Source organism: Botryllus schlosseri, chromosome 14 (genome assembly GCF_051294905.1).
Source record: "Botryllus schlosseri isolate E-star chromosome 14, Bs_hap1, whole genome shotgun sequence".
In the NCBI taxonomy this organism is placed as follows: domain Eukaryota; kingdom Metazoa; phylum Chordata; class Ascidiacea; order Stolidobranchia; family Styelidae; genus Botryllus; species Botryllus schlosseri.
In genome coordinates, this window is record NC_137249.1 from 21,203,215 (window position 1) to 21,229,807 (window position 26,593).

A 26,593-nucleotide genomic window follows, 5' to 3' on the forward strand; every position below is an offset into this window, starting at 1 on the left:
GCATTATTGTGATTGCATTCGGCCCACATAGTAGATGTCAGGGTTCCGAGTCAAATATCACTTTCATAGTTTAAACTAGAGTCTAGTAGAGTCATTTTCAGTTCACCACCGAGTCCGAGTCGTTGAACGTCATTTTCAATTCACCACGGAGTCCAAGTCGTTGAACAGACAGTCGAGTCATATAGTGTAGTGACTCTCTATCGTAATTTACCTCAGTCCTCACAGTTTCTGAACCTATTATACGAGTATCAGGACTGATGGACGAAATACCAATAATGCGGTGACGTTACTATTCTTCGAAAGTAAAATGAAAGGTCGGTCTCGGCCATACTAGTCTCGAGTCGTAGGACTTGGTTCGACTCACTGCACGAATTGACCCGTGTTTGAGTCATTTTACGCATTCGAAATCATGGCTCGCGTCAAGTCTAGTCACAAACAAAGACTCGAGTCATTACAACCCTGGCCGTTTGCCATTACTCCCTTCGTCGTTCGATGTTGTATTTAGTGACTCTTTTCGAGCCATACTTTCCAGTTTGTTGACGTCCGACGAATCATTCGCTCGGTATGAACCAATGTCGTCCACTATTGACTTGTTGCTATCGGAGCTGAATCAAATCATCATCTCTTGCGAGAACTTGCGTGAAGACTTTCGTGCGAAAATGAATGTTACAGGTTTGTTTCTTGGACGTTACATATTTTTGTCCTTGCTGTTTTTGCGGCATATACATCGACTCGTGAATACGATCCGTGCACAATGCTTATGCATATCATGAATGCATAATCTGTATATGTCGCTGGTCATGCGAAGGTGCAGATATAGCCGTGTAAGGATTTTTGAGTCTTGAACCACCTTTTTTCGCCCAGCGGATCCAATTTATTTTAACATTTTCAGATTTCAGATTTGTTAATTTAGGCATCTGGTTTGTTAAATACCAAAAATATACATGCCTAGTTATCGCTGTGCGATTTTAAGATGCTCAACCGGAAACGTCATCCAATAAAATGGCTCTTCAAGCAACGCTACATCTCCATGGTTGTTTCATACTCGCGACCACTTTGCATGGATCCAAGGACTATCGCAGCCATCCAATATTGCAAAAATCATCACTTGAGGGGAGAACTGATACAACTCATGCAGGTATGTGTGTGTATGTAGTATATCAATAAGTGACATTTTTATTGAACTAGTTCTGGTTTATAGTGTCCAATACGGCTGTAACTGGTTTTTATAAATTATGTTGGCTGCGTGATAAAATTTGTTGCCTAATAAACGCTTCACATCGAACTTAGCTCAATCCATACCTGCAGAGAAGAGACAATTTTTGGATTTAATAAATAAAAAATAAAAATGATCCTAAAAATGATCCTTTTGAAACTTTTCCTCGCTACCCGATGAAACTTGTATTTAATATATATTATATATCATTGTATTATAGCATACTGTATAATGTAGCAGATTCCCGTCCACTAAACACTGCCTATTGTCCCGTTCGGACATAATCACATTACTGCCGAGTGTGTATGTCTTTTCTACTTAATCCGTTGTGGCACAGGGGAGATTTTTCCCATATCTGCCGTATCATGTTTTCTCATTCGTTATTATCAGATTGTCCCCACTAACTTGAATTGCTTCTATTGAAGGGTCTCGAAGAAGAAATCACTTACTACATCATTCATGAATCATTGCAAAAAATTCGGCTATATGTTGCTGATGCGTCAAGATACATCGGGACAATGAGTGTTGAACTTGGCGTGAAAATCGACGAAGAAAATCAGCATAAAGTCGGTTCTTGTGATCAAATGTAAATGATCTTAAGCATGATTGATTTCTTGATCCTCTAGCTGAGCTCCATGATCAAAAATGCGATCATTCAAGGTGCGGACGGTATTTTAAAAGTCGGCAACTCACTACTACATGTAAGTATTGTTGCGTGCTGGCTGAGAGCAGAGAAGGTTTCTCTGTGGTGTCCTTTCCGTTTTGTGCGAGATGATGAAATATATTCACCAGGATTCCTGTAAAGAGGAGAAAGTTTTGGATTTAGTATATTAAAAATGATTCTTTTAAAACTTTACCGACTACCCCATAAAATTCGTAATTATTATATATTATATGACATTATATTATAGCTTACTTTATAATGTAGCACAGAGGTCTCAAACTCAATTGTGGTCGCGGGCCATTTCCTTGTTTTTGATGACGCCGCGGGCCGCAACATAAAAAATAGGGATATTCAATGTATAATTTCCAAGTAGGCCTTATTTGACAAGACCTTGCAGACAGGCATTCCACGAACATCGTGGAAATGTAATTTTTCTAATAATGAGATATAGACAATGCGACATCGTAAAACGGTGATGAATTGTGGAGTTGTCCACAAAAGCGACGACAGAGAAATTTGACGCGATTCCAACCCGTAGGAGTGAAGAGATTTTAGTTTTGAATAATAATTCTGGGATTACCCACTGCCGATGCTATTTTTGCGAATCTAAAATTTCCAGCAGCAATAACTTGGCTTCTGCTGGTCTGAAATGAGCAGAAATTTTCAAGCATCGTTGCTTTGACAATTTCATGGGTAAAAATTTCGTGGTAAAATTTCAAAAGGAAATTTGAATTTTTTTAGTAATGTCAAAATTTCGAACAACTTTGCATTTACATCTACCAGTTGGAATCGAGCCAAATTTCAAGTGCACTGTATTTTATGCCAGTGGTTCTTAACCTGGTTGGTATTAACCCCAAAGGGGTCATTTACCAATTTAAGAGGAGTATTTCAAATTGAAGTATTTATATACTTGTTACAGTGGGCTGAAGTATTTTCAAACATAAATATGAATGTAGGCTAACACATATTTTTGCGAACTCGTATGTATTTTGTTTCACTTAACAACGCACCATCCCTGCTGTGAGTAACCACTAGTGATTATGAATAACAGGGCCGAATGTAGTTCAGTAGGCCTATAGAGCTAGGTAAGTTCGATTTATTTTGCAGTAATGCGGATCAGAGTTGGATCAATTACATTATTTCAGTTCAATTACAATTACAATTACAATTACTTTCATGAATGTTTCAATTACATTACAATTACAATTACTCCTTGCATGCTTCAATTACATTACAATTACAATTACAATTGCTGCTGTTGAACATGTAATTGAATAATCATAAATTCAACCGTGCTCCTTGACAACCGTAGCGTCGTATTTAACAACAATTCAAGTCTAGTTCAGATTGTGTAGTAATAAATGCGTTTATGTGCGTACATAGTATGCTATGTGAGATGTCATTGTGACGTAATATAAGCGTGTTTTGTATGCTCGGTAACTATGGCTCACCTAATTGGAAATGTAAAATGTTATTATTTACCTAATTTCCTATGGGTTAGGATTAAGGATAGGGTGCAGTATGTCGTTGAAAAAGTATTATAATATATGGACGTGTTGGATTTGCGTATATACCATATAATTAAAGAAATAATATTATTTTTATCGAGGGACGTAGGAATTAGGATGAGGAGTGAAAATAAAACCGTGCTTTGTCAGATAAGAAGTTATATAATATCCAGTGGTCTGGTTAGTTAGCCAGACGAAGTAACGATGCAGCATCGTGATCTGAAATCGTATTGTAGATTGCCAACCCACGGATAGATGCGCAAGATGTGAGTCACGGATGAATGTACCGACAAACTTACTGCAGAGCCGGCTAAAAGCAGCAAACTTTGTAGTCCTAGAGCTGGCGATTCAAGCGTCCAAATTTGATGCATCTGGTCTTTATCGTAAGCTATTGATGCACTAATTCCGTAAATACAAATTAAAATCTCGTCAGGGCAACGTACCTGCTCCAAAATAGCCGTTTAAGGCCGACTGTTCTGAAAAGTGAGAGCGCCGCACCAGCATGACCACAACAATGACCAATTACTCCATCGATTGTTCAGAACAATGCCGATTCCCAGACTTGCACGAGTATTTTGGGATGGTACCATTGCCTGGAAATATTCTTTTATTGCGAAATCAGTGCGACACTAGCTTTCGATTAGGACCATACATATCAAATTTCGACGCTTGGATCGTTAGCTATGGGACTGTCAATTCTGCTGCTTTTAGCCGGCTCAGCAGTTCGCTTCTCGGCGTATTCAATCGTGAGTCACGTGTTGCGAATCCATCCGTTGGTTAGTAATCTAATAATTGTATACAATGGCAGCCGAGGCCAGCATAGCGGTAAAAATAAAAAACTTCGCCCGCAAGGGCGCAGTCAATGGCTTCCGCGAATGGATCCACCAAATTCCTTGTCGACATTTAAAGAGAATGCATTATAAGTCAATTATTTTATGTTGTGCTTGTCAGGTCTCAATAGCAATTTAATGTAATTGAAATTGTAATTGAGCAAAATTTTTGTCAAATTACAATTACAATTACAATTACACAAAATAAAAATGCTTCAATTACAATTACATAACAATTACATTGAAATATGTAATTAATTACATTCAATTACATTACAAATTACAATTGATCCAACTCTGATGCGGATCATATATTGTTGCGCATGCTGGCAAATTGAAAGACAACAATGGGCGTCTAAGCTTAGCTTTACACCTATATTGCAGAAACAATATCGTAGAAATATAGTTGTTAGTATTGGTAAGTGTAGCGGTTTAGTCCAGTCTGTAAAATTGAGTCTGAAATCATCAAATTGCCTTCAAAGAAACGAGGGGAGGATTTAAGAACCTTTTATGTTCGCTTTCCAAATGAAAAATTATTCTTTGTCGTGATGGCATTTACGTTTCTGATGGAATTTCCTCCCAACTTATTGCTGTGAAGTAGAATTTCCTGGAATGGCATCTATCAAAACGAAATAAGTTTGCGATTGACATTTACATACGATGCTGTCTATTATCCCCCCCTTTGTATTGTTTAACCGCTGGATAACATAAAAACAGCATCAACCTTCCCATTGATTTGATATTTTCAAAAGTCATTTTTGTGTACGTTATGTCATTATCTTTGCTGTTTTACAAATAATTGGGTGCAAGCTTTTTTTTTTAAAAGGGGTGATTCCATCCCGTCAGTTTCTTTTTGGGGGTAACGATATGATCAAGGTTAAGAACCACTGTTTAGGCTATCCTACAATACGTGATCCACTTTTCCGGTATTCGCAGGCCACTGAAGGTCCCGACGAAGTATTCACGGGAGGCTTGCCGAAGAGTCGAGAAATCGCAATTTCTTCTTCGTTCGGAAAGTTACGGACCAAAGTGGATGAATCTCCGAGATGTACGATATCAGTCGCTTACCTGTTTCTTGCGTTGAGCCTGATGTTGTGGCGTTCTCTGTTCAGATGACGATTCTCTAGATGACGATTCTTCAAATGCGGATGGTGGACAGGACTTGGAAAAGTATGTTATTAGGGCGCTTTGTGGCACCACGTGTCTTTGTATCTCATTCTCGCCATTGTTATCATTGTGTGAGGTGACATTTTTCAGATTTTTGGATGACAAATTTTGTGTTCAGAAACGTGGTAGATGAAATGGATGAGATGCCGTCCACTTCTATGATGGCGATTGGAAGAGACGATAGCAAACGAAGAGACGATAGAAAACGAAGAGTGAGTTTGAATATCATCTGTTCATTTCATATTTATAACAAGACAGAAAATCAGGCTTAGCAGACACGTTCAGGAGTACACAAGCTCGTACTAAATTCAAATATAGTGTTGACATTTATCACCTGAAGCTTTCGTCAGTGATTACCGTCGGCTTATCTTGTATTTCACGCGGTGTGATGTTGTGGTCGAGCTTCGTCTCGAAGCATCTGGTAATAAATATGAGTATACTTTTCAAATGAATAATGTTAGGTCCTCTACTAAGCGTCTCGTATATTTGTCTTTTCGGTGTCTAGAGGAAATCGCCTCGCATTCAATACTCGATTGCTATCGAGTGTGGCTGGTTTGGTCATGCGACACCTGAGCGTGTTGGTTTCAGAAGGGTCCAGTTAAGTTAGGCTGGAATCTGCGTCAATTTAAGTTGAAGGTTAATTTCGGAGTTGAAGATTAGGGCTTGGGTGTTGAGCCGGTGGTTCCTAACTCATACTCGTCAGGTGTTGGTTTCAGAAGGGTCCAGTTAAGTTAGGCTGGAATCTGCGTCAATTTAAGTTGAAGGTTAATTTTGGAGTTGAAGATTAGGGCTTGGGTGTTGAGCCGGTGGTTCCTAACTCATACTCGTGCAGTTGAGTCACGCCGATTTGCAGTAAATATTCATTATAATCTTTCGGTCTTGTGTGAGAATCAGGTTTTAATGGTTTGATACACAGTTCATTTTGTGGAGTGTGGTACATTTTAGTTTTTATGACTAGGCGAAGGTTTAGAGCTTGCAGTAGGCTTGCATGTCAGCGCAACCCTTCGGCTTGACAGGTTATTAAATGTTGATGACCAGTGGATTAGGGTTGGATTTACGTTAGCTTACTTTTGTGTTTATAAAGTTGCAGGGTCAAATGTTGTTTGCCAGCCAATAGTATGAGCTATGCGTGTAAGGAATTTAATTATTCGGGGGAAGGTCAAATGTATGCCTATAAACTCTCTGCCGTTATTTACTGTTATCTGCTGCTTGCATTGAATGTCTAGCTATTCGTACAATATCTTTTCAGTCAATCTGAAGCTTTTTTATTTTGTGCAGTCTGCAGTGCTCCAAAGAGGCCGGATAAAACAGAGACGCGTGGTGATGTGTGGAGCAGAGAACAAAAGGTAACAGATTCGAAACATGTTTTTATGGCGATAAAATATCTGAGATCATCGCCTGTGCTTTCCATGTTATCTTCTGTTACTTTTCAGTGTACTGCAGAGGCCTCGTCTTTATATTCTCTAGGTCAGAGGTCTCAACTCAATGTACTCGCGGGCCCGCAGCGGGCCGCAGTATCAATAATAGGGATATTGAATGTATAATTTCCAAGTAGGTCTTATTTAACGGGACCATGCAGACAGGCATTACACAAACATCTTGGAAATGTAATTTACTATTGTAACGATTCACGCTTACCATGTAAAAAATCGCATTTTCAAATATTTGAATATAATTGTGTGCATGGCATAAATTTTCAATTGCCGAGTTGAAGACATCATGCGAGGGTATGCATCATGACATCGCAAAACTGTCGGGTTATAATATTGCAGCTAGTGGACCTCTGTCGTGTCACAATTTCATGTAAAATATTTTAAAATCAACTGAAGATTGATCTGATGTCAGAGCATTTGAGCGGTGTAGCCTAATCCTGGTTTTGATATAGTGGTGATGAGTATATAGTAGGGATGGTGTGAACGTGAGGTTCACGTTCGCGTTCTGTGTGTGAACCTCGGAAATTCAGAGGTTCACGTTCACAAACGAACCTTGGTAGGTTCTGCACTGTGAACCTTTTTCACATATTACAATTTTCACTACATTAAAATATCTTTGGTTGAAATTTATTGCATTTCAACTGCGGGCACTATATGCGTGGCGCTGGTAGCATAAGTAAATCAACACTATACGTGCATGCATCTTGACAATCTCAAATATTTTACTTGCTTGTTACAAAGGGTTGCTCGAATATTTCGTGGTTGTCTGCTGTGAGCTTGACCAGCGATCACACAACACCAAGAGCGAAATACGCTGTATGAGAGTAGTCAGCGAATGATGCTCATTCAACCAATCTACGAAATTGATATCGTTGTCTGATGTAAAAAATCTAGCAGGCGTACAGGGGTCAATCTTGATTTCATATCTTTATTGCATCACAAAAACCAAATCTGTGCGATTGGGGAGTTGGCTACTGCTGTATAACTTGTTAATGGGCTAATATCAGTAGCAAGTAGTAGTGCAGTAAAACTGCACTCAAGCCACTGCAAAAACTACAGCATAAAGTACTCCGAATCATAGCTAGGACCCCAAAGGGGCCTGGCTGCCCATTCAACAAGTCGCTGCCGAAGAGATTCGGCGTCCTAAACATAGAAGATATGCGGAAACTAGAAATCGCCAAGTTTATGTATCAGTTCCACTGCGGTCGTTGCCCCGAATATTTCAATGACTTCTTTACCTCGGAATCAAAAGCGTACAAGTACAACGCACGCGCGTCCACGTCGTCCAAATATCATATGATCGACCGAAAAGATCATCGCTCTATCAAATATGCCGGACCTGATGTGTGGAACAGTATCCCGCCGGCCATCCGACAGTCGACGAGCATGTCAACATTCAAGTCGAAATACAAGCAATTACTACTAAATAAATACAGTCCATCCTCAAGATTACCGGACCACGACTGACCTATCGCTCTCGCTTCCCATGACATGCCGCCCGATTCTCGTAGTTTTTTTTCTATTCTACATTCTTTACTTTCATTCAGTGTGCATGCCTCCTCTTTACATCGCCTAGGCCAAGGTGGGTGTCTGGTGCCATAGACTACTCCAAGTCGCTTCGACATCTTCCTGTCTTTTCATTGTATCGCATTTTTTGTGGTGTATTGAACTGATCAAATTGCTAATAAACCAATGATGATGAAGTACAGAAACCCGTTTAATAACACTCTGATAAATATCAACGTAACAATACTCAGACGCCAAATACATTGTCCGGTCTGGCCTAGACCGTTAAGGCGTAAACTTATATTCCCTTGCAAGTCCTCGTCGATATTGTTGGCAAAGCGACGGAAGATATTGATCTTATGGGATTCTTGTATCATTTGATTGCCCCAGTTGATACATTTCGTGACGTTTAGAACGTCAATATGTACTTCAGCATTGAGGCAAAATGTGACCCGAGTCGTCGCTAGTTAGGCCCCCGTGTACGTACATTAATATCGGCTATCACTTCACTGGAAATTAGGGTTGGAATTAGCAATATGACGTCACGTGACGTCATGAGGTTCACGTTCGCGTTCACACAGAACCTTTCAAAAAGGTTCGCGTTCACACGAACCTGAACCTTTCAGAGGTTCACACCATCCCTAGTATATAGGCTATTGTTACCGTTATTGCCAAAGTCAAATTAAATCAGCGTTAGGTTTTGCCTTCGATTATTATTGGAACATATCAATAACAACTATATAATATAATCACTAACTATATAATATAATCACTATTGAGCTATGGTGATAGCATTGCTTCCTAACCTCTTTAGCGATCGTACCCCTTGTGCTTCTGATAAGTTTTCTCGTAGCCAATGTTCATTTTCAACACAATTTCTGGTGGTAGCCTACCTACAATAAAATCAGAAAGCCCTTCACAACGCGAATACTATTTTGCAGTTGAATAAATTGGCCAAGAAAATATTACACAGCTTATGGGCCTAACTGTTACGGAATAAAAATGAGAATATCAGCATGGTGTAAATCTCCTTTGTAGTCGACTAACACCTTGCCATATTGGCCTGATTAGACAGCTATATGCCTAACTGTTACGGAATAAAAATGAGAATATCAGCATGGTGTAAATCTCCTTTGTAGTCGACTAACACCTTGCCATATTGGCCTGATTAGACAGCTATATGCCATATGCAACGCAAGCTATGAGCTTTTAATATATTACCCTTCCCCATGACAGTTTCATAGATTGCTGCGTCCGTAGGATTAGCAACTCACTGTTCCGAGTCACAAGTCCTTTGATTTTAACGTTTGCTCCGAGTCAACTCGAGTCACTTTTCTTTAATTACCCAGTCAATCCGAAATCGAGTAATTTTACGAGAAGGTCGCACCAAACCAAATTACAACTTTCAGTCACGAATCATCAACGGGTCATGTTTTATCATCATGAACTAGAAATGTGGCGTATATAGCTCATCTTTTACCGCATGGTAGCTTTTAAAAGTGATGTAATAGTGAAGTTTGTTGGGATTTCAGTGATTTTTATAGTAGTTTCAGCATGAACTTTAAGTTCTTCTATCTAAAAAAGATATATGGCACTTGAATATATTATTGAATACATGAAATACCTAAATGTAGTTTTGGGTTTGAGACCTCTAGTCTAGGTGAGGGGTCGCGGGCCACTTCAAATTTTGTAGAGACCACGGGCCGCATCCAATATCAATATGAAATAAGCCGCACTGTCGGATAAACTATTTTTGAAACGCTGTGCTCTCTAACATTGACGACGGCATAGTTACCACTAGAGACATAATATTTTGAAAAATGTAGTGTTCATTATTATCAGGCAATATGCTTATTTATGTCAGCTAATTCTCCCTCGGCGGAGTGCTGTTTCCATCGCCGAAGCCGTTTCAGATGGCGAGGAATAGTGATGTTGGACATAGGAGAATGGCATATTTTGAAACAATACCAATATTTTCTTCAGCATTTCCAAATGCCTAACTAAGAATTCTTCCGAAATCTGAGATCAGGTTGCGTGTTAGTGACCCTAGGTGTATGTCGTGATTTAAGAGACTGAAGTCGTTTTGACACCTCTATATTTTCGTCCTATCACAATCTTCCGTCTAGGATATATTGATTAACAGCAAACTGGAATATTGAGAAATCCATTTCAGGGCCATGGTGTCTCCATCGCGTAATCAAACTCAATCTCCTGCCAGAACAGGATGAGATCGTAGAGAAATATCTCACAACGAAAACCTTTTTCAATCCGCTGAGCAACCGCAAGGCATCCCGGTTATCGGAGGGGATCCGTGCCCGATTCCGACCAACGTCTCCATGAGCAGGAGACCGGCGCCCGAATTTACAAAGCCGCACGACATGGTGATAAGCTGAAGTTGACGGGTCATATGCTAATCATTGCATGTATTAGCTGAGATTGATAGTCAGCCGCTGCGAATATGCCAACTAAAATATTACCTTTCAGAGTTTAGATATTTCATTGACGCTCTACGTATTTCATTTACGCTGTACTCTGAACATATATGTACCGTTTTGGTTTGATGGAATATTATTTATTATTTTTTATTTGTCGACTTGTCTCTTTAGGCGGTTGCTCTATCCATCCGCCATTCAGGCTCATGTGTTACGTTAGAACTAAGCACTTTTCTTCTCCTTCGTCTGGGCTCTGAAAGCAGGAATATCTAGCCTGTAATAAAAGTTGACAAATTCCAATTGCATTGGACCAATATTGATGGTGCGACCAGGTTGAGGAAACATTCAGTGGTTTGGATCATGGGTTCCTGATTTTTTTTAGCGCGCATAGCTCGTTGCCATATTTTGGAATATTGAGAGGAAGACACTTTTATCAAATCATAAATGTTGGTTTACTGAAATTGAAAACAGCTGATTTTGAAATGTTTACTGGAAATCTTGTGTTTGCTAAAAAAGGTCGTCGGCCACTTCTGTTAATATTTACATCGTTTCAAAACACCAACTGCGAGACAATGAAAAGATAGTAACGTGTCGAAAGAACTTTGAGTAGTCTTCAAGGTCAGACATCAACCTTGACCTAGACTAGGCGAGCTATAGAGGCTTGAACACTGAATGAAAAGTAATGCAGAGAATAGAAAAGGCAAGCGACAAATGAGGTGGCATGTGTCGCAAGGCGAGATCGATATGTTAGGGCGTGGTCCGGTAGTCCTGAAGGCCGATTAGTGTTCATCAGAGGTGGTCAAAGTAGTCAAGTAATCTACTCGAGTAGAAGTAAAAGTAGCGACGAAAAAATCTACTGAAGTACGAGTAGAAGTACTTCTTCCATAAGCCACCGAAGAATACTTGAAGTAGAAGTAGAATTTAAAGACTTTAAATCTACTCAAGCAAGTAAGTAATTTTGAAAACAGTCCTAATTCGTTCGCGTGGACTGTCAAAAGCTGCAAATTGCGCTATGCGGAAGGTGCAGAGATTCGTATTGATGCATCCCGGGAGGTATCAATTTTCGACAGAATAAGCATTCTTTTGCATCATGGGATGCAAATCGTAGTATTGATATGGAAATGCGATACTAACTCTTTGTTTACTAGAATAAACCGTTTTAGAGAATATCATGACATGGCGCCCGCCCCCATATTATAAGGCCCCAAGTATATGCGAGAGCAATACGGAAAAGTTGTATGGGATACGGTCTCAACACTTTGCGCGATTGGTATACGTTAATAACAAATATTGTTGATCGTAAAATTTATAATAGGTGTAGCTTTATTGTCGGTAAATAAAGACATTTATTACCCTTTCTTTTATGCTTCAACATGTATGTTCTTCAGACAAAAGATCTGAAAGTAATTAGAACTCAAAGTATGATACTAGGTATTTAAAGTGAGATACAAATACCACTTCTAAAAAGCTTAAAATATATTTCATGTCTTCTGTTCATAACGCTTCAAAGGTGATCAGCTAAAACAGGTTTAACGTTAAAAAAAAATCCGGATTTTCCAGGTTAGCAGGACACGTCATGGGCTGCTAGATTACGACATGATAGGTAATTACCAGTGTTGGGATCAAGTCACTACCTTCGAGTCACGAGTCATTTCGAGTTATTGCACATTTTGACTCGAGTCAAGTCAAGTCGTTCGAATTTCAAAGGTGACTCGAGTCAAGTCAAGTCACCCGATTTTTGGAGGTGACTCGAGTCAAGTCGAGTCAAGTCAAGTCAAGTCAAGTCACGAGTCAAGTCACAATTCAAGTCAATTCGCCTTTTCGAAGTATGAGGCATGATTACGTCATTGTATTTTGCCAGCTGTCTGAAATGAAGATTGAGTGGTCATTGATTCTGAACCGATGAACGAATATAGAGTTGAATATACACGCAAGAAGTAGCTGTATCGCTCACATATACGCAGAACTGTTGAATTTCCCAAGTAATTGCATACCCTCAGTTTATAGTTACCATCCAAAATAGCGCATAGAGAATAGAGAAACGAATTGATAAGATGCAATATCATTTATACATATTGATATGATACAATTAGAGTCTGCGCCAATGGTTGAGGGTATATTATAGACTATATTCGAATTTAATTTCGATAAAACAAGAGGTTTGGTCAAGGTAAGAACAGAGAACAGAAATATGTATTTTGCTATTAAATACTTTACTACTTAGTTTACGACAACGTAAGATGTAAGCTTTGGTCACTTCGTTTGTTATCAATTTATTTGTGAGAGAACAATGTAGGCTCAGTAAAACGAATGATCATTGAATGATTGGTCGCTCTCTTGGGTTACACCAGCATTTCGCTAACAATCCGAACATATGCAAAATACAGTGATTCTTATCGACACCGATTACTTGATGACTTGAAAATGACTCGTTAATTTTGCTCCGAGTCACGAGTCAATCCACATTTCTGATACGCCGAGTCAAGTCAAGTCAAGTCATTTCACCTAGGTGACTCGAGTCAAGTCAAGTCATACGAAAAAGGTGACTCGAGTGTGACTCGAGTCAAGTCATGACTCGAGTCATCCCAACACTGGTAATTGCTAGATTACGAATCGGTAGTTTGAAACGTTATGGTGGGCCATATTTACTGTGATAAAATATTTGATATGGGCGAAAATGCGGTGTGAGCGGGACCAAGCAACCCGATATCTAAAATATATTCACTGATACTCCCGTGGAACATATTTGTCACCCCATAACTACTTTGCGCGAAGTGCAACAAAATTTCTGGGCTGTCATTGACTTCAATCAATATGAAATGTTGGTACTCAGTGAAAAGAGCTCCGAAATTCCTCAGGCTATCTTTCGTATTAGGGGATAAACTACTTCTACTTGACAAACTGAAAATAGCGAAAAGTAAGTAAGTAGATCACAAAATATTACGAAGTAGAAGTAGAACTAGATAAAATCAGATCTGCTTGAGTAAGTAGCAGAAGTAGAGGAAAACTACTTGAGTACTTCCAAAAAGTAGAAGTACTTCGTTACTGACCACCTCTAGTATTCATTTTAGAAGAAATTTTTTGTATTTCGCCTTGAATGCGGACATATCCGACTCGGGTATGTCCCGCTTAAACGTCCGCATTATTTCGCGTCATCTATATGCTGATCTTCATATTATGACCCTGTCGATTAGCTTTGCGGTAACCCTAGTATAGCACACTAAAAAAAATAATGCGCTAATTGCCCACTTGAAGAAAAAAAAGTTGCGATAACAAATTATTTTTTTGTGTTAATGCGATAGACGACATTGGGGTTGTTCAGATTTGAAAGCTTGTCTGGTTAATTCGGTGCTACCTTTCCAAATTATGGTTTAGTACAGCAGTTTCCAGCCTTTTCCTGACTTTTTCCAAGTCTTCATTCCCCACAACCGACAATCCCTCTATCTTACCCTTAAAAATACTCCTTCCAATAAAATGTGCAAGAGCTCACAAGTCGTCGCAGTCGAATCAGAGTAGCTTATATCCATTTCTCCAATTTGTAAGATGCAGTTTTTAAAAGAGCGAAGTTTATGTATCAGCAAGGAAGAAAGGACATGCGTGGTCTTTGCGATCCCGTTGGTCTGATGGCGCTGTATGTTTCTGCCGAATCCAAAACCAAATTTATCTCGCTTGGTCCGGTTTCGGAATTCGATAATACACCTAAAATTGAGAGACGACTGACAAACCGTTTGCTGACCTAGAAGAAAAACGATGTCCTAACGGCAGAAACATACAGCGCCATCAGACCAACGGGATCTCAAAGACCACGCATGTACGGACTGCAAAAAACTCACAAAGACAATGTCCCAGTGAGACCAATACTCTCCATGATCGGGTCCGCTCAACATCAGCTGGCAAAATGGCTTATTGACATTTTGGAACCCGTTCGGGAATTGTACGGCACGGAATGTGTTCGCGATTCGTTCACATTCGCTGGTGAAATACGAAACCTGGATTTGCCGAATCCAGACTTGTTTCTGAGCTCATTTGATATCTCTAGTCTTTTTACGAACGTTCTGCTGCATGAGACTATTGATATTTGTGCCAACGCGCTTTACGGCGATAAGTTACCACCACCATCAATCCCGCGAAACGTCTTTGTTGAACTTTTACAAACGGCAACCTGTTCCGTGGAGTTTAGCTTTAACGAGCTCATGTTTCGCCAAATAGACGGCGTGGCGATGGGTAGTCCCCTGGGACCTATTTTGGCCAATATTTTCGTAGGATATTATGAAAGGGAGCTTCTCTCCCAGCGTGAGTGCGTCAAACCACTATTGTACCGCCGATATGTAGATGATACTTTTGTCATCTTCAGAAATGAGACGGAGTGTGATCAATTTCTAATTCGCTTAAACTCGCTTCCCCCGGCTTTGCAATTCACAATTGAAAAAGAACGCAATAATTCATTATCATTTCTGGACGTTTTAGTCGAAAAGCGCAATACCAACAAATTTGAAACGTCTGTCTTCAGGAAACCGACATTCACAGGCCAATACTTTCGCTGGAACTCATTCAGTCCTCGTCGCAGAAAAATTAACCTTATAGGCACCCTCGTGCATAGAGCGTTGATGATATGTTCGGGTAACAAACTAATATTAGAACTTGACAACATCCGAAAAATCTTATTGGATAACGGTTACCCTGAACACGTCATCAGCCGCGGCATAGAGAGGAAATTAACGCAATTCAACGCAGAAATACCAACAGAGCCCACCGAACGAACAGTAAAAGATGTTTATATCCAGCTACCTTGGATTGGCCATATCTCCACCCGCTTTGAAAAACAATTGATTTCTGCGGTCAGTAAGTGTTACGCCACAGTCAAAACCAATGTGATTTTTACAACAACACAACTGCTTCCTTCAACACGCAAAGACGCTCTCCCTGCACTTCAACAAAGTAATGTAGTGTACTAATATAAGTGCCACTGTGATTGTGGCTACGTAGGAAGAACGTCAAAAAGTCTGCAGGAACGCATAAACCAACACGTCCCCAGATTCATCAGGACACGTGCATCGAGCTCAGTGAAAAGCTCACCCTTAACTCGTCCGCTTAAGATTGATGATGATCGATCAAAGGCCATTAATTCTGCCATCGGCAAACATCTGTTCGATAATCCGATGTGCGCGAATAATTATCGAGACGACCGATTTCGAATCGTTGGGCGAGGCCGTTCACAATTCCATTTGTGTGCCTTGGAGTCGACTTTTATCACAATCCACCAACCAAAACTCTGTCAACAAAAGGAGTTCGTGTACCACCTAAAAAAGAGTACATTGAACGCTCTCTCATTCACGAAATTTCATGCTGGTGACGTCATATTTTGTGATACGATTGTTGATATACAATGTTCTTTACAATTCTCTACTAGTTGCTGACGATTACCCCTGACGAGTGTCAGCCGAAAATATTCGGGTTTAATATGAATATACTGTTCAATTATAAATTTGTATGGAATAAAATATATGTATATTATTAAACACTCACTCTTAGTTTTCTGTCCTCTCGTCTAGAAGTGGACGGCATCTCGTCTACCATGTTTCTGAACACAAAATAGTCATCATTTAAAAATCTGCCAAATGTCACCTCACACAACTTCAACTTATATTAGAATTAAAATTGTTGCTATACAGTTTTTCGAAATAAGATTAGAATTAGCGCTAAAGAGCTTCTTGGAAATACAGAACTTCAATTTACTATTGAATAGTATATTCACATTGAAATGAACCCCAAGTATTTTCCAATTCTCTACTAGTTGATGACGATTACCCCTGACGAGTGTCCGCCGAGAACCAGAAATTACATTAGATTTAAATTTAGGGTAAAGAAACATTTCACAAATTAGAATAGAATTAGATTACCGTATTTCACTCCAATTAGACAACATGACTTATCTAGTTGAACAAGTCTAGCAGCGACGCAATCCTCTAGTTATTGAGAATTTCATTTAGAACGCGCCCGTCGCGGACTGGAGACTTGGTATGGTAATAATTTGTTCAACCCAACGAGAATGTATGCAACCTTAAGTGCAACCAAGCAGTTTCACACATTGCAATATGTCAGGATGACCTTGTATCTTACAGTCGGGATGCATGCGTAGGAAAAATACAGGTATGTCGAGCTGGTTTTAACCAATTACATGTTACTGAAAGGTTACGACCATCAACACGTATGGTTTGGGTATACGGAGAATCAGCTCATGCCATTGTGGGCGTTGAGAAGAGGGAAGTCACAATGAATATGACCAATATCACGTGTAAATATGTTTTATCAACTAAACCATGCAGTGCTTCCCAACCGGTGGCGAATTCCCCAGTTCGTCGCGGTGGAATCAAGGTAGCTTATGTGCATTGTACACATTTTTAGAAAATAAACCTTATATGAAGTATTGATTTTCCTTCAGCCATGATTAACTTTGAAACAAATGAGAAACATTAATTTGACCAAGATATGGTCGAATTAGTTTTATCAAGTCAATACACCATAAAATAACGATATATTGAAAAGATAGGATGGCGTCGAAACGGCTTGGAGTGGTCTTTTAATGTAGGTCTACCATATTTGGAAAATCTGAAAAGAGGACACTTTTTCCGAATTTTCAAATTTGCAAAACCAGAGGAGAATTCTCAACAAATGGTAAATTTTTCCCACTTTGTTGCAGGTTGACTAAAAAAAGAAGGTCAACTTTCTCGCTCGGTGCCCAAAATACAGTTTATTCCTTCACGTTTTCGGGTGGTTGACTGAAAAAAAGGTCAATTTTCCGCTCAGCTACCGAAATACCAGCCAAAGCGTCACTTCGGTGCTGATTTACGGCATCTCAGTCGAATGTTGCTATGAATATGACCAAAATTCTCAAAGAAGAGGACAAAAGGGCGTCCTCCGAATCTTTCAAAAAAGTCAAAAAAGAGGACCAATCCTGTTAAAAGAGGACTTATGGTAACCCTATTTAATCAGAAAATCACCTTGGTCTACACGCCCTACAGCATGTAAATAAGAAGAGGCGTACACACTGGATTTAAGATAGGATAACATATAAATGAAAGCTGCATGTGTCGGTAGGCGAGGTCAATACGTCAGATTGTGGTCCGGTAGCAAAATAACGTATACATATGCCAACAAGCAGATTCCAGACGACAAGCTCAAGCAACTTGACCGCCTCGTCTTCGGCATACTGTGGAGTGCTGGGAACTCGAACAAAAAAGCAGAATGCAAATGATCAGATTCAAGCCAGAAGGAGGGATTGATATGCCAGATATTGAATCTGCAACGCAAGCAAAGAGAGCAAAAAGGCTACAACAACAAAGCCGACTTGAGAGCCCGACTGATATATGGCACGCTGAAGCGATATACAATCTGACAACGAAGGTGAGCGATATAAAGTGCAATTTATACAACAACCTCAACCTCACAGAAACACCTTGACGAAGGAATGGAAGAAGGAAAAGGAAATCTTCGACGTAATCAAAAACCAATCACAAGATGTACAAGAACCAAGCCAGAAAGAGATGTACCAGATCATTGTTAAAAAGAAGACGCATCAAGGAGAAACCCGCATGTCGGACTGGAAACAGATATGGCTATACCAACCCAATATCAAAGATCACATTGACAACAAGCAACGTGAGATCTCGTATCGCTTTAACATTGAGAGTTACTTTACAGGCTCCAGAAAAGCCAACGCGGGTTGGATACGAAGAAAAGACGCCTACTTGTAAAACAAATGCGAATTCCGCCAACACGCCGAAGATACTCTGCGCCATACCTTCGCCGAATGTGCAACTAACAAAAAACTGTTTTCTCTTGTAATACAGGATCTCGAGAACGACCTGCAAACTACTATCGATGCTACACCCGACGAGATCATGCGCAACGTAAACGACGGACCACAAGCTCCGACCATTATAAAAGCAGTTATGAACATGAAAACCCTTGTCTGGGAATGGAAAAATGCACTCGACATCCAAAATGAATACGCTCAAAATATTGACCAACGCATCAACGATATAAGAAGTGAAATATACCGAATAATTTAGGTGAGCCCACTAAACGCTCGCGCCATGACTTGTATTGTATTTATCGACCCACAAATCCCAATCAATCCACCCACAAGCTGTCCCAACCACCCAAAACTCCCATCCCATCCCACTTTACCCTACCCCCTAAACCAGTGGTTCCCAACCTGTGGTACGCGTACCACTAGTGGTACGCGATGGTCTTCCAGGTGGTACGCGAGTCGATTCTGTTTTTTTCGACCGAAGGGAGTTATTAGTTCAGTTGGGGTGGATTTTGAGTTTTCTGAAGCCGCCGTCATCGTCGTAGTAAGGTACGTCGAAGAAACGAAACCGACTTGTTGCGCTCATGCATGACTTTCGGTGCGCTGTGAGCAAACGTATGCCACGCATCGACCAGCTAGTGGCAAATAAACAAATGCAACCATAGCATTAAACCAGGCGTTGCCAACTTGCGGCAGTAGAAGGAAATTTGTGCGGCCGTGGACACGTATTTCAATTTGTATGTGTTGTCGGTCGTCGACATGAAAATTGAATTTACGAATTTACTCCCAAATTTTTAGCAGATTTTGATTAACTTTGAAATTTTCTTCGCGCTGTGCGCAATTCCACGTGACTTCATTTTTTCGATATTAATGTAGTGGCGTCCTTTGCATCCTGAGCACCATAGAACAGATGTGAACAGCAACGAAAAATGATGCGCCCCAGATAAAAATACCAACTTGGAATCGTGTCCTTCTCAAAGAAATTCGTTTCTATGGTGCGTTTGGCCGATTTTAATATCTTTCCAATGTACCCCCAATCCTGATGGGAGGTCAGAAAATAGCAGTATTCAACAAAGTGACTTATTACATTTGATCCACCCGAAGACACATAATCACTTTTAGAACTAATGCCCTAAATTTTCGAAAACACACCGTCCATCAACTTTACCGGAGAATCTGATCACATTGGCTGAGAAAGAATAAATATTTCATAGTAATTTGTGAAACTACGAATACTAATGACAAAGTTCATTCGTGAATCTGAAAAATTTTCGCGCCTCGCGCGACCATTACGAAACCAAAATATCCATTCATAACAGGACCACCGCAATTTCGGTACGTACGCCGATATGAATAAAGAGGTTAGTCTGGAGCTCACCGAGAATGGACATGGACAGTTTAAAATTGGTATTTGTCATCCAGTTTGTTCATTACGAACTATGTCCTGGAATGCGGCCGTAGGCTACATGACTACTCGAAATGCGGCTGTTCATAGCAAAAAGGTTGGCCACCCCTGCATTAAACAATTGAACTTATGTTGTTTGTTTTTATTTCATTATGTTGTTGTTCTTCTTGTGACTGGTGGTGGAAAAATAATTCCATGCATCTCATCATCAACCCTTGCTGATAATGCCTAGTTTAATAAAATTTGTTATTACACCTCGCATAGTTCAAATACGTGATTATGACGTCATAAATGGTGGATGTAGGTGGTACGCGAGCACTGCATAAAACCTCGAAATGGTACGTGGGTGGAAAAAGGTTGGGAACCACTGCCCTAAACCCTCTCCAAACCTACCCTATCCCCCCAACCCCACCACCTCTCCGCACCGAATACCAGACACGCAACCCAAACCATACGCCAACGACTACAAAAAACTAAATATGAAAAACGCACGCAAACGAGCGCCAAATATCGCCGGCTCCTACTACGATCGACAGCTGCGATGAGATTAACCGAGCGACTACGAGCGCCAACGTACGACGGCGTCTACTACGACCGCGAATACAAGCCCGACTTCGGCAACGGCTGAGACCAGATGACCCGATGATGGGGAAAGATTTTCTTTGTGAAATTATTGATATTTTATGTGGATATTTGACTAAACACCACTCGAACGGTATTCTTGAGGACTAACTAGTATTGAGTATTCTGTGGACAAGATAGCGTAATGGTTAAGCGTCCGACTTCTTGATCGGTAGGTCGTAGGTTCGATCCCCGGCCTGGTATCCATGGCTTCCCTGCCTGGCACTCATGCATTACTGGGATAGCATGGATGGGTGGTGCATAACTTAGAAAGCCGTGAAGGCTATACCTGCACTTCCTTGTCCAGCGGCATATGCATATCATGCACTCATGGCATGCATATGCGCCGATCGTGTGTATTTGTATCATGAGTTGGTGTATATGCCGCAAAAACATCAAGGACAAAAATAAACTACGTCCTTCCTTCCTTGCTGATACATAAACTTCGTTCTTCTATAAACTGCATCTTACAAATTGGAGAAATGGATATAAGCTACTCTGATTCGACTGCGACGACTTGTGAGCACATTTTATTGGAAGGAGTATTTTTAAGGGTAAGATAGAGGGATTGTCGGTTGTGGGGAATGAAGACTTCGAAAAAATCAGGAAAAGGCTGGAAACTGCTGTACTAAACCATAATTTGGAAAGGTAGCACCGAATTAACCAGACAAGCTTTCAAATCTGAACAACCCCAATGTCGTCTATCGCATTAACACGAAAATATAATTTGTTATCGCAACTTTTTTTACTTCAAGTGGGCAATTAGCGCATTTTTTTTTAGTGTGCTATACTAGGGTTACCGCAAAGCTAATCGACAGGGTCATAATATGAAGATCAGCATATAGATGACGCGAAATAATGCGGACGTTTAAGCGGGACATACCCGAGTCGGATATGTCCGCATTCAAGGCGAAATACAAGAAATTTCTTCTTAAATGAATACTAGAGGTGGTCAGTAACGAAGTACTTCTACTTTTTGGAAGTACTCAAGTAGTTTTCCTCTACTTCTGCTACTTACTCAAGTAGATCTGATTTTATCTGGTTCTACTTCTACTTCGTAATATTTTGTGATCTACTTACTTACTTTTCGCTATTTTCAGTTTGTCAAGTAGAAGTAGTTTATCCCCTAATACGAAAGATAGCCTGAGGAATTTCGGAGCTCTTTTCACTGAGTACCAACATTTCATATTGATTGAAGTCAATGACAGCCCAGAAATTTTGTTGCACTTCGCGCAAAGTAGTTATGGGGTGACAAATATGTTCCACGGGAGTATCAGTGAATATATTTTAGATATCGGATTGCTTGGTCCCGCTCACACCGCATTTTCGCCCATATCAAATATTTTATCACAGTAAATATGGCCCACCATAACGTTTGAAACTACCGATTCGTAATCTAGCAATTACCAGTGTTGGGATGACTCGAGTCATGACTTGACTCGAGTCACACTCGAGTCACCTTTTTCGTATGACTTGACTTGACTCGAGTCACCTAGGTGAAATGACTTGACTTGACTTGACTCGGCGTATCAGAAATGTGGATTGACTCGTGACTCGGAGCAAAATTAACGAGTCATTTTCAAGTCATCAAGTAATCGGTGTCGATAAGAATCACTGTATTTTGCATATGTTCGGATTGTTCGCGAAATGCTGGTGTAACCCAAGAGAGCGACCAATCATTCAATGATCATTCGTTTTACTGAGCCTACATTGTTCTCTCACAAATAAATTGATAACAAACGAAGTGACCAAAGCTTACATCTTACGTTGTCGTAAACTAAGTAGTAAAGTATTTAATAGCAAAATACATATTTCTGTTCTCTGTTCTTACCTTGACCAAACCTCTTGTTTTATCGAAATTAAATTCGAATATAGTCTATAATATACCCTCAGCCATTGGCGCAGACTCTAATTGTATCATATCAATATGTATAAATGATATTGCATCTTATCAATTCGTTTCTCTATTCTCTATGCGCTATTTTGGATGGTAACTATAAACTGAGGGTATGCAATTACTTGGGAAATTCAACAGTTCTGCGTATATGTGAGCGATACAGCTACTTCTTGCGTGTATATTCAACTCTATATTCGTTCATCGGTTCAAAATCAAAGACCACTCAATCTTCATTTCAGACAGCTAGCAAAATACAATGACGTAATCATGCCTCATACTTCGAAAAGGCGAATTGACTTGAATTGTGACTTGACTCGTGACTTGACTTGACTTGACTTGACTCGACTTGACTCGAGTCACCTCCAAAAATCAGGTGACTTGACTTGACTCGAGTCACCTTTGAAATTCGAACGACTTGACTTGACTCGAGTCAAAATGTGCAATAACTCGAAATGACTCGTGACTCGAAGGTAGTGACTTGATCCCAACACTGGTAATTACCTATCATATCGTAATCTAGCAGCCCATGACGTGTCCTGCTAACCTGGAAAATCCGGATTTTTTTTAACGTTAAACCTGTTTTAGCTGATCACCTTTGAAGCGTTATGAACAGAAGACATGAAATATATTTTAAGCTTTTTAGAAGTGGTATTTGTATTTCACTTTGAATACCTAGTATCATACTTTGAGTTCTAATTACTTTCAGATCTTTTGTCTGAAGAACATACATGTTGAAGCATAAAAGCAAGTGTAATAAATGTCTTTATTTTCCGACAATAAAGCTACACCTATTATAAATTTTACGATCCACAATATTTGTTATTAACGTATACCAATCGCGCAAAGTGTTGAGACCGTATCCCATACAACTTTTCCGTATTGCTCTCGCATAAACTTGGGGCCTTATAATATGGGGGCGGGCGCCATGTCATGATATTCTCTAAAACGGTTTATTCTAGTAAACAAAGAGTTAGTATCGCATTTCCATATCAATACTACGATTTGCATCCCATGATGCAGAAGAATGCTTATTCTGTCGAAAATTGATACCTCCCGGGATGCATCAATACGAATCTCTGCACCTTCCGCATAGCGCAATTTGCAGCTTTTGACAGTCCACGCGAACGAATTAGGACTGTTTTCAAAATTACTTACTTGCTTGAGTAGATTTAAAGTCACTAAATTCCACTTCTACTTCAAGTATTCTTCGGTGGCTTATGGAAGAAGTACTTCTACTCGTACTTCAGTAGATTTTTTCGTCGCTACTTTTACATCTACTCGAGTAGATTACTTGACTACTTTGACCACCTCTGATGAACACTAATCGGCCTTCAGGACTACCGGACCACGCCCTAACATATCGATCTCGCCTTGCGTCACATGCCACCTCATTTGTCGCTTGCCTTTTCTATTCTCTGCATTACTTTTCATTCAGTGTTCAAGCCTCTATAGCTCGCCTAGTCTAGGCCAAGGTTGATGTCTGACCTTGAAGACTACTCAAAGTTCTTTCGACACGTTACTATCTTTTCATTGTCTCGCAGTTGGTGTTTTGAAACGATGTAAATATTAACAGAAGTGGCCGACGACCTTTTTTAGCAAACACAAGATTTCCAGTAAACATTTCAAAATCAGCTGTTTTCAATTTCAGTAAACCAACATTTATGATTTGATAAAAGTGTCTTCCTCTCAATATTCCAAAATATGGCAACGAGCTATGCGCGCTAAAAAAATCAGAAACCCATGATCCAAACCACTGAATGTTTCCTCAACCTGGTCGCACCATCAATATTGGTCCAATGCAATTGGAATTTGTCAACTTTTATTACAGGCTATTTATTCCTGCTTTCAGAGCCCAGACGATGGAGAAGAAAAGTGCTTAGTTCTAACGTAACACATGAGCCTGAATGGCGGATGGATAGAGCAACCGCCTAAAGAGACAAGTCGACAAATAAAAAATAATAAATAATATTCCATCAAACCAAAACGGTACATATATGTTCAGAGTACAGCGTAAATGAAATACGTAGAGCGTCAATGAAATATCTAAACTCTGAAAGGTAATATTTTAGTTGGCATATTCGCAGCGGCTGACTATCAATCTCAGCTAATACATGCAATGATTAGCATATGACCCGTCAACTTCAGCTTATCACCATGTCGTGCGGCTTTGTAAATTCGGGCGCCGGTCCCCTGCTCATGGAGACGTTGGTCGGAATCGGGCACGGATCCCCTCCGATAACCGGGATGCCTTGCGGTTGCCCAGCGGATTGAAAAAGGTTTTCGTTGCGTGATATTTCTCTACGATCTCATCCTATTCTGGCAGGAGATTTAGTTTGATTACGCGATGGAGACACCATGGCCCTGAAATGGATTTCTCAATATTCCAGTTTGCTGTTAATCAATATATCCTAGACGGAAGATTGTGATAGGACGAAAATATAGAGGTGTCAAAACGACTTCAGTCTCTTAAATCACGACATACACCTAGGGTCACTAACACGCAACCTGATCTCAGATTTCGGAAGAATTCTTAGTTAGGCATTTGGAAATGCTGAAGAAAATATTGGTATTGTTTCAAAATATGCCATTCTCCTATGTCCAACATCACTATTCCTCGCCATCTGAAACGGCTTCGGCGACGGAAACAGCACTCCGCCGAAAGAGAATTAGCTGACAAAAATAAGCATATTGCCTGATAATGATGAACACTACATTTTTCAAAATATTATGTCTCTAGTGGTAACTATGCCGTCGTCAATGTTAGAGAGCACAGCGTTTCAAAAATAGTTTATCCGACAGTGCGGCCTATTTCACATTGATATTGGATGCGGCCCGTGGTCTCTACAAAATTTGAAGTGGCCTGCGACCCCTCACCTAGACTAGAGGTCTCAAACCCAAAACTACATTTGGGTATTTCATGTATTCAATATTATATTCAAGTGCCATATATCTTTTTTAGATAGAAGAACTTAAAGTTCATGCTGAAACTACTATAAAAATCACTGAAATCTCAACAAACTTCACTATTACATCACTTTTAAAAGCTACCATGCGGTAAAAGATGAGCTATATACGCCACATTTCTAGTTCATGATGATAAAACATGACCCGTTGATGATTCGTGACTGAAAGTTGTAATTTGGTTTGGTGCGACCTTCTCGTAAAATTACTCGATTTCGGATTGACTGGGTGATTAAAGAAAAGTGACTCGAGTTGACTCGGAGCAAACGTTAAAATCAAAGGACTTGTGACTCGGAACAGTGAGTTGCTAATCCTACGGACGCAGCAATCTATGAAACTGTCACGGGGAAGAGTAATATATTAAAAGCTGATAGCTTGCGTTGCATATGGTATATAGCTGTCTAATCAGGTCAATATGGCAAGGTGTTAGTCGACTACAGGTTAAGAACCACTGGCATAAAATACAGTGCACTTGAAATTTGGCTCGATTCCAACTGGTAGATGTGAATGCAAAGTTGTTCGAAATTTTGACATTACTAAAAAAATTCAAATTTCCTTTTGAAATTTTACCACGAAATTTTTACCCATGAAATTGTCAAAGCAACGATGCTTGAAAATTTCTGCTCATTTCAGACCAGCAGAAGCCAAGTTATTGCTGCTGGAAATTTTAGATTCGCAAAAATAGCATCGGCAGTGGGTAATCCCAGAATTATTATTCAAAACTAAAATCTCTTCACTCCTACGGGTTGGAATCGCGTCAAATTTCTCTGTCGTCGCTTTTGTGGACAACTCCACAATTCATCACCGTTTTACGATGTCGCATTGTCTATATCTCATTATTAGAAAAATTACATTTCCACGATGTTCGTGGAATGCCTGTCTGCAAGGTCTTGTCAAATAAGGCCTACTTGGAAATTATACATTGAATATCCCTATTTTTTATGTTGCGGCCCGCGGCGTCATCAAAAACAAGGAAATGGCCCGCGACCACAATTGAGTTTGAGACCTCTGTGCTACATTATAAAGTAAGCTATAATATAATGTCATATAATATATAATAATTACGAATTTTATGGGGTAGTCGGTAAAGTTTTAAAAGAATCATTTTTAATATACTAAATCCAAAACTTTCTCCTCTTT

General features: G+C 39.9%; 1 protein-coding gene across 3 annotated transcripts; it reads left to right on the forward strand.

The window, feature by feature from the left end:
- The first annotated feature begins 1,413 nt into the window (after positions 1-1,413).
- Positions 1,414-11,058, forward strand: LOC145455841 (uncharacterized). 3 transcript variants are annotated; one of them, XM_080333859.1, is made up of 7 exons: positions 1,416-1,782; positions 5,045-5,094; positions 5,155-5,266; positions 5,331-5,388; positions 5,504-5,597; positions 6,664-6,731; positions 10,498-11,058. In XM_080333859.1, exons 2-7 carry the CDS (start codon positions 5,086-5,088, stop codon positions 10,550-10,552), a joined length of 396 nt encoding a protein of 131 aa, XP_080189985.1. In that variant the 5' UTR covers positions 1,416-1,782; positions 5,045-5,085; the 3' UTR covers positions 10,553-11,058. The 3 variants fall into 3 exon arrangements, with proteins under 3 accessions (XP_080189984.1, XP_080189985.1, XP_080189983.1); XM_080333858.1 differs by having other exon boundaries at positions 1,414-1,782; positions 5,045-5,266; XM_080333857.1 differs by lacking the exon at positions 1,416-1,782 and having other exon boundaries at positions 5,036-5,266.
- The last annotated feature ends 15,535 nt before the right edge of the window (positions 11,059-26,593 follow it).